The following is an 8,157-nucleotide window of genomic DNA, read 5'->3' as shown; positions in this document are numbered from 1 at the left end:
CTAAACGCATTTAATATGATTCGCACTAATTTGTTGATGGGTAGGACATTTAACATTTATGTTTTTTCAAATTAAATTATTTTAATTTTTATAAAAGTTCGTTAGCATTTGCTTTTGTGATATATTTAATGAAAAAATAAAATTCACTAAAATTAATAACTTTATTTATCAGTATCAAAGTAGTAATATACTCCGTTTGTGTGTTTTGATGATCGAAGATTGTTTAAGGTGTGGGTGGATATGGAAAGGGTTATGTATGTTATGGGGCTTTGAAGTCCATAATAATTGAGCTCCAAACGCGGCTTCACCGACAAAAACGCTTTTTTTTCTCTTATTAAGTTATTATCTTACTAAGGAGTTCTAAATTTAAGGTAAAAGAAAAGATGATAAATTAATAAAAAATGATTTAAAATTAAAAGCATAAATTTGATTTGACTAATAAGAATAGTAAAGTAGGGTAAAACTGAGAATGCATGAATACGAGAACGAAAATCGTCGGCACTAGTGTGTTCACTTTTTCTCTTTCTGTTGTTGAGTGTTGTACTCTGTACTTTAACATGTTCAGGTCTTCTTCTTCATAATCTAATTACAAACATAATCTACTCTTTCTTCTTCCATGGCTGAAGCCACCAAGTACTCGCCCATCGGTGCTGCTTCCAACAACAACCTCAACCTCGGCACCGACCTCAAGACTCTCTTCCCCGTTCTCAAGACCAGAAGAGCCGTCACTTTCGCCTACGCTTTCACCATCTTCTTTGTTGCCGTCACCATCTTCCTTGCTTTCTCTCCTTCTCAAAACGCTTCTTCTCCTTGGTTCACCAACATCTTCTCCTCTTCCACCCTTCCCACCGCTCCTTCCTCCTACAAATCACAGTTATCTTCCGTTTTCTCTTACTTCTTCAACACCACTTCTTCTAATGATGATGATAACAATAACAATCCTTTTTACCCTCCTGATCCATTCACCAACACTACTTCTTCTTTTACTTCTACTTCTAGATCTGCCAATGCCACTTCTCAAACTCATGATAACACAACAAGAGCAGAGCCACTTCAACCTGCAACAACCGCTTTACACAACACCACTCTTGTAACTTCCACCACCACCAACAATTCTTCTCAATCTCGTGCTGACACCTTCAAGGTAAAGCCACCACCCCTTAAGCAAGAATCAGATGCTGCAAATCACACAAGCAAAACCGGTGGAGCCAAGGTTGAAACCACGGCGAATCTAACTTCAAATGCTGTTTCAGCACCTGCACCTGCTGCAAGTCATGTTCCGGTGGGGACACCTCATCAGAATCTGAGTTCTGTTTCTGCTCCTGTGAAGGCCAATTATTCCGTGAAGGGTGTTGTGTCAGGGAATTACACGGCTTCCCTGGCGAAGAAGCAGAGTTATGATGAATTGATGGAGTCACTTGCCAAGTGTGATTTTTTCCATGGAGAATGGGTTAAGGATGACAGTTACCCTCTATATAAACCGGGTTCTTGCCCTCTGATCGATGAACAGTTCAATTGTATTGGGAATGGAAGGCCTGACAAAGATTATCAGAAGTATAAGTGGAAGCCCAAGGATTGCACCCTCCCAAGGTATCCCAACCTCTTGAATCTGGGGTTCTGTTGTTCTATTTAGTGGTTTCATGATTTAATATATTAGATTTCAAAGTTTATGATTTGATGAATGTTTCTGTTTTTAATTGTTCTAGATGCTTCTGAAATTTTTTTTCCCTTTTGGGGTCCCAATTTGGTTGAATTGATGAGCTGATATCTGTGTGGATATGCAATTTGTTGATTTTGCTTTTATAGGATGGATGCACATCGGATGCTGGATTTGTTGAGAGGGAAAAGATTGGTTTTTGTTGGTGATTCACTCAATAGGAATATGTGGGAGTCTATGATTTGCATACTGAGAAATGCTGTGAAGGATAAGAAGAAGGTTTATGAAGTAAATGGAAGAGTCCATTTCAGAGGGGAAGCCTCTTATTCATTCATATTCAAAGTAAGTATTCAATTCTTTCTGCCTTGATCTTTTACTATTTTTCCAATCTGGTTTTTGTTATTCTTATACTCAGTGTTGGTTTTTGTATGATGGCCTTGTAGGATTATAACTTCACAGTGGAGCTTTTTGTATCACCATTCTTGGTTCAAGAGTGGGAAGTGCCAGACAAGAACGGAACGAAGAAGGAAACGCTTCGTCTCGATTTAGTTGGCAGATCTTCAGATCAATATAAAGATGCAGATATCATTGTCTTCAACACTGGTCATTGGTGGACTCATGATAAAACTTCCAAAGGGTAAGTATTGCAATTTCTATGAAATTAGGCCAACTTTGCTCTGTGTTTTTCATAATATGCCTTTGTTCTATGCTAATTTGATCTCTTTTTTTGTCCATGAAAATTTCCAGGAAGGACTATTACCAAGAAGGTAGCCATGTCTATAATGAACTAAACGTCCTCGAGGCATTCCGAAGAGCGATAACTACTTGGAGCAGGTGGGTTGATGCCAAAGTAAACCCATCCAAGTCTATGGTCTTCTTCAGAGGCTACTCTGCTTCCCATTTCAGGTACATTGATTATGGTGATCTCTCACATTACTTGATTTGCACTTAGTTAAGAGACTTCTCTGATCATAGAAACTTTTCTATTTTGAATCATGCTTACTGCAGTGGTGGACAATGGAATTCGGGTGGAGCATGTGATAGTGAAACCGTGCCTATAGACAATGAGAAGTACCTAACAGAATACCCTCCTAAAATGAGAGTTTTGGAGAAGGTGCTGCAGAATATGAAAACTCATGTCTCTTACCTTAACATCACTCGAATGACGGATTTCCGGAAGGATGGTCATCCCTCGATATACAGGAAGCAAAACTTATCACCGGAGGAAAGGAAATCGCCATTGAGATACCAAGACTGCAGTCACTGGTGCCTTCCGGGGGTTCCAGATGCATGGAATGAGATCCTCTATGCTGAACTTCTGGTGAGGCAGTACAAAAAAAAGCAACAGCAGAAGAAAGCATAGGTATTAAACCACTCATTACCAATGTTCTTTCCCACGATGAGTTTAAGCTGAAAGCTTAAGCTTTATACAGATGCAATATACCATTTTTGTCCCATCCATTTTCTTGGATAGGGAAAGCAAGATTCCATATAGAGAATTCCTTTTCCACATCTACATTTTCCAAGGTTCATATAGTTAATGTCAAGTGCAAAGATATATATACACATATATTACCTTGAAACTCTGCAATAAATTTGTCCATATGAGAAGCGTAGGTTTGTAAGGCTGGTGGTGTTTCTTATTGCAAATCATCTCCTTGCATTGAAAAGTTGATCCTATTGTACATCTCAAATCAATTAGATTTTGTTTATTTTTAATGTAATCAAATTATTTAAATATAATATGTTCTTGGAGGTTCTATATAGTTGCTTAATTTATCTGACTGCTTGTTGATTTGAAATATGATGTTAATTAGATGCAATATGGTTTACTATAAGATACAATTAGGTGTGTTTATGGATCGTATCTGCAAATCTGCAGTAAATATCTGCATCTAATCCGAAAATTGCGGATACAATCCGATCTGCACTCTTTACGGATCGGATCGCGGATATCAGTTCTGCATCTGCAGATCCACGTAATAATAATTAAATATATATATATATATATATATATATATATATATATATATAGCTTGTAGCCTTAAGCCTTACAAGTCCAATTACCACTAACCTCCAAAACGCGCTCCTAGTGTTACGTAGTTTACACGCGCTATATAACAGATCCCGCGAATATATAACTACCAATTTTAAAAGATTTTGTTTCCTTCTTCGTTCTCCTTCTTTCCAAATTTCTTTGTTCTTTTTCTCGCGCGTCTTCCTCTGCCTTTTCGATCGTTCTTTTTTCCTCCTTTATTACTGGTTTGTTCTTCGTCATTGAGGTGAGTTCCTCTCTCTGTAACTCCAGCTTCATTTTTTTTTCGATTTTCTGGTTTCTGAAATCAAAATTTGAACTCGTTTTGAAGATAATGGATGATTCAACCTCAGATTGTCAGCTGAATCAGGGCGAAGTAGATTTTGAATTTGAATCTAACAAAGTTCCTGAGGTTTGATTTACATTCAGCTAATTACAATTACTTTGAATTTTGTTGCAGTTATTCGTATATCATTGTCTAGTTGAATAATTCGTGAACATTGACTGTGAAATTAACGCGTGAACATAAATATGTGGATTGAATCTAATGTATTAGTTTTGATTAATTATCTGCAATTTATAGTAGACACTCGGGTGTAGATCAGAATTTTTTGGGTGTATTTTAGGGGAAAGTGTGGGTGTATTTACAGTTTATTTCTTTTTTTGTTATTTTAGTTGAGTTGTTGTCGTTTGGGTGTATTAGATCAGACATGATTGGGTGTATTTTTAGTTTTTGACATGGTGTATTCTGCAGTCTCTCTCTGTTGTTGATAACCAGTTTGTTCCCAATGTTGGAATGACCTTTACTACCCTTGATGATGCTAGAAAATTTTACAGGAACTACGCCAAGGCTGCAGGTTTTTCTACAAGAGTTCGGAGCACAAATAGGAAGAGAAACGAGATTAAGAATCAATTGATTACATGTAGCAGAGAGGGAAAATGGAAATCTAAAATATCTCCGACCGAGAAAACAAATCCGACAGCCAGTTTAAACTGTCCTGCAAGAATTTATATACACACATTGAAGGATGTTGGTGCTTGGATAATTTCAAAGGTTGTATTGGATCATTCACACCCCTGCTGTCCAAGTAAAGCAGAGATGCTCAAACAGCATAGGGAACTAAGCATGTCCATTCGTCGTACAATAGAGAATAACGAGGAGGTTGGTATTAGACCAAGCAAAACTTACCAATCATTTTTTGCGGCTGTCGGGGGTCATCGCGAGTTAAATTTTATTGAAAAGGATGTGAAAAATTGCATTACGAGAGAAGTGCGGAATGTTTCTGAACAAGAAGATGCAAAGGAATTCGAAAAATATTTGTTAAGAATGAAAAAGAAGAATCAGAATTTCTTTTTTGAGCTTGAACTCGAGGAGGATCAATCGATTAAACTGGCTTTTTGGGCCGATGCAAGAAGTAGAGATGCCTTTGAGTATTTCGGAGATATTATTTCATTTGACACCACCTACAATACAAACAGGTAATAAATTGTCCCTGTTTATGATGCTAAATTAATGTATTTTTATGAATCTGCCGCAGAGGTGTATATTGGGTGTTTTTGGGTGTATACAAAGCATTTGTTGAGTGTACGTAATGATTTTTCATTCTGCACTATGGTAATTTATTTCAGGTATAATTTGGTTTGTGGTTCTTTTGTCAGGGTGAATTACCACGGTCAGTCAACACTTCTTGGATTCTCCTTGATGAAAAACGAAGAAATTGAATCATTTAAATGGTTATTTCAATGTTGGCTTCGTTGCATGGGAGGAAATGCTCCGAAAGGGTTTCTCACCAATCAATGCGCATCAATGAAAAGGGCTTTAGAGGCTTGTATGCCATCAACAATTCACCATTTGTGTATTTGGCACATTATGAAGAAGATTCCAAGCAAATTAAATGGGTACAAGGGACATGAGGAAATTGAACAAGAAATGAGCCAAGTTGTTTGGAACTCTCATAGTAAAGACTCATTTGATAGGAATTGGAATAATTTTCTGCTGAATTTTGGTCTTGTGGACAACAAGTGGCTTTCAGGTAATCTTTGTTTAAAATCTGCAGCAGAGGTGTAAATTGCATATTTTTTCGGGTGTATTTATAGTCTGTGTTTGGGTGTATTCTGCAGATCTCTATGAAGACCGTCATATGTGGATTTCAATCTATCTGGATCACCAGTTCTGGGCAGGGATGAGAAGCACACAAAGGAGCGAGAGCATGCATTCATTTTTTAACAAGTTTATTACCCGGAACAGTTCGCTTATTCAATTTGTCAAACAATACGATAATTGCCTCAGAAGTAGAGAGCAAGCAGAGAGAGAATCAGATGCTGCAGATTTTCATACGGTCATACCGTGTGCAACCAAATCCTCCATTGAAGCTCAGTTTCAAGATGTGTAGACTCATCAAAAGTTTAGGGAAGTCCAAGTACAATTTAGAGGAAAGGTGAATTGCATCACTAGATTAACGAATTCTGCTCTAGGCTATTCAGTATATGAAGTTGGAGAACAAGTTTTCAGCTCAATATTCAACAAGTTTGTGGTTACTTATGACTCAGTAGCAGACGAGGTAAACTGTCAATGCTTATTATTCGAGTCAAGAGGGATATTGTGCCGTCACGCACTAAGCGTGTTAAGCTTTGAACGAGTAAGCCAAATGTCACCTAGATATATACTGGAACGATGGAGCAAGAAGGTAAAGAGGCGACACACATACATCAAAGCAGCCACGACGAGCCACTGTTGGAGCCAAGAAGCAAGAGGTTTGACAAATTAGTTTTTCGTTCGCAAAATATTTGCGAATTTGCATCAGAATCGGATGAGCTGACTGCAATTCTGTACCGTGCGTACGATAAGGTCATGGTTGAGATGGAAGAATTGAAAGCCAAAAGTAAGGGTACATCTTCTTTATCTCCCAAAGACGCCAACTTGGAATCCGTTAACGAGCTTCAAAGCCCTCCAAAGATTCGAACAAGAGGATGTCCAAAAAATAGACTAGGTTCAAAGTTGGACAAACAGATTGCAAATGCCTCAAAGAAGAAGAAAATGAAAGCTTTAAACGAGGTAAAAGTGATGTTCTTTAAATATGTGGTGAATGAGTTTAATTTTCTCATTAATAGTTTAGCTAATATGTGAGTTTGTTATATCCAGTTAAACCTCTTTGATGCTGCATCAGTGGTACATTCAAATTCCAGCCAATATTAAGGACGTGTTATGAATTATCAGTTCAGGTTACCTACAGCAGCGGATAACTCTTTGGGTGTATAGTTACAGAATATGGGTGTAAAAGCACTGTTCTTTTTGGTGTATTTCTGAATTTTCTTGTGTTTGACATTTTACATATATATATATATATATACACACTTCACAATCTGCTGTTTATGTTATAAAATATTGTTTGTTTTTTTTACTACGGTTTAAGGGTTTTAGGGTTTAGGGTTTAGGGTTTAGGATTTAGGATTTTAGGATTTAGGGTTTAGGTTTTAGGGTTTAGGGTTTAGGTTTTAGGGCTTAGGGTTTATGGCTTAGGGTTTAGGTTTTAGGGTTTAGGTTTTAGGGTTTAGGGTTTATGGTTTAGGATTTTAGGGTTTAGGGTTTAGGTTTTAGGGTTTAGGTTTTAGAGTTTAGGGTTCAGGATTTTAGGGATAAAGCATCAGGGGGATAGATGTTTGGGTGTATATTCAACTTTCTTTGGGTGTAAAAAATGTCAGGTTATGGGTGTATAGTTACAGAATATGGGTTTTAGTGTGTAGGGTTTTAGGGTTTAGTGTTTGGGGTTTAGGGTTTAATATTTAGGGTTTATGGTTTTAGGGTTTAGGGTTTAGGGTTTAGGTTTTAGGGTTTTAGGGTTTAGGGTTTAGGGTTCAGGGTTCAGGGTTTTAGGGATAAAGCATCAGGAGGATAGATGTTTGGGTATATATTCAACTTTCTTTGGGTGTAAAAAATGTCAGATTATGAGCGTATAGTTACAGAATAAGGGTTTTAGTGTTTAGGGTTTAGGGTTTTAGGGTTTAGGGTTATAGGATTTAGGGTTTAGGATTTAGGTTTTAAGGGTTTTAGGGTTTTAGGGTTTTAAGGTTTAGGGATTATGGTTTTAGGTTGTTGGGTTTAGGTTTTAGGATTTAGGGTTTAGGGTTCAAGGTTTTAGGGATAAAGCATAAGGGGGATATATTTTTGGGTGTATATTCAACTTTCTTTGGGTGTAAAAAATGTCAGATTATGGGTATATAGTTACAGAATATGGGTTTTAGTGTTTAGGGTTTTAGGGTTTAGGGTTATAAGGTTATAGGGTTTAGGGTTTAGGTTTTATGGTTTAGGGTTTAGGGTTCAGGGTTCAGGGTTTTAGGGATAAAGCATGAGGGGGATAGATGTTTGGGTGTATATTCAACTTTCTTTAGGTATAAAAAATGTCAAGTTATGGGTGTATAGATACAGAATATGGGTTTTAGTGTTTAGGGTTTTAGGGTTTAGGGT

General features: G+C 37.2%; 2 protein-coding genes across 2 annotated transcripts; both read left to right on the top strand.

Moving 5' to 3' along the window:
• The first annotated feature begins 487 nt into the window (after nt 1-487).
• LOC130932368 (protein trichome birefringence) lies at nt 488-3,419 on the top strand. The gene is made up of 5 exons (XM_057861686.1): nt 488-1,590; nt 1,807-1,999; nt 2,101-2,294; nt 2,405-2,563; nt 2,666-3,419. Exons 1-5 carry the CDS (start codon nt 617-619, stop codon nt 3,018-3,020), a joined length of 1,875 nt encoding a protein of 624 aa, XP_057717669.1. The 5' UTR covers nt 488-616; the 3' UTR covers nt 3,021-3,419.
• Nucleotides 3,420-6,167: 2,748 nt separating this feature from the next.
• On the top strand, nt 6,168-6,962 carry LOC130933478 (uncharacterized). The gene is made up of 2 exons (XM_057863114.1): nt 6,168-6,747; nt 6,835-6,962. Exons 1-2 carry the CDS (start codon nt 6,367-6,369, stop codon nt 6,886-6,888), a joined length of 435 nt encoding a protein of 144 aa, XP_057719097.1. The 5' UTR covers nt 6,168-6,366; the 3' UTR covers nt 6,889-6,962.
• The last annotated feature ends 1,195 nt before the right edge of the window (nt 6,963-8,157 follow it).

The sequence above is a fragment of the Arachis stenosperma genome, chromosome 6, assembly GCF_014773155.1.
Source record: "Arachis stenosperma cultivar V10309 chromosome 6, arast.V10309.gnm1.PFL2, whole genome shotgun sequence".
Taxonomy (NCBI): Eukaryota; Viridiplantae; Streptophyta; class Magnoliopsida; order Fabales; family Fabaceae; genus Arachis; species Arachis stenosperma.
Note: the sequence above shows the minus strand (reverse complement) of the source record. Positions and strands in the feature narration are given on the sequence as shown.

Bases quoted from the DNA above. Each gene is read 5' to 3' on its own strand.
- LOC130932368 (XM_057861686.1), top strand. From the start codon at position 617: ATGGCTGAAGCCACCAAGTACTCGCCCATCGGTGCTGCTTCCAACAAC. The intron at 1,591-1,806 runs GTATCCCAACCT...TTGCTTTTATAG, and splicing joins AAGGATTGCACCCTCCCAAG to GATGGATGCACATCGGATGC. The intron at 2,295-2,404 runs GTAAGTATTGCA...GAAAATTTCCAG, and splicing joins CATGATAAAACTTCCAAAGG to GAAGGACTATTACCAAGAAG.
- LOC130933478 (XM_057863114.1), top strand. From the start codon at position 6,367: ATGGAGCAAGAAGGTAAAGAGGCGACACACATACATCAAAGCAGCCAC. The intron at 6,748-6,834 runs GTAAAAGTGATG...TGTTATATCCAG, and splicing joins AAATGAAAGCTTTAAACGAG to TTAAACCTCTTTGATGCTGC.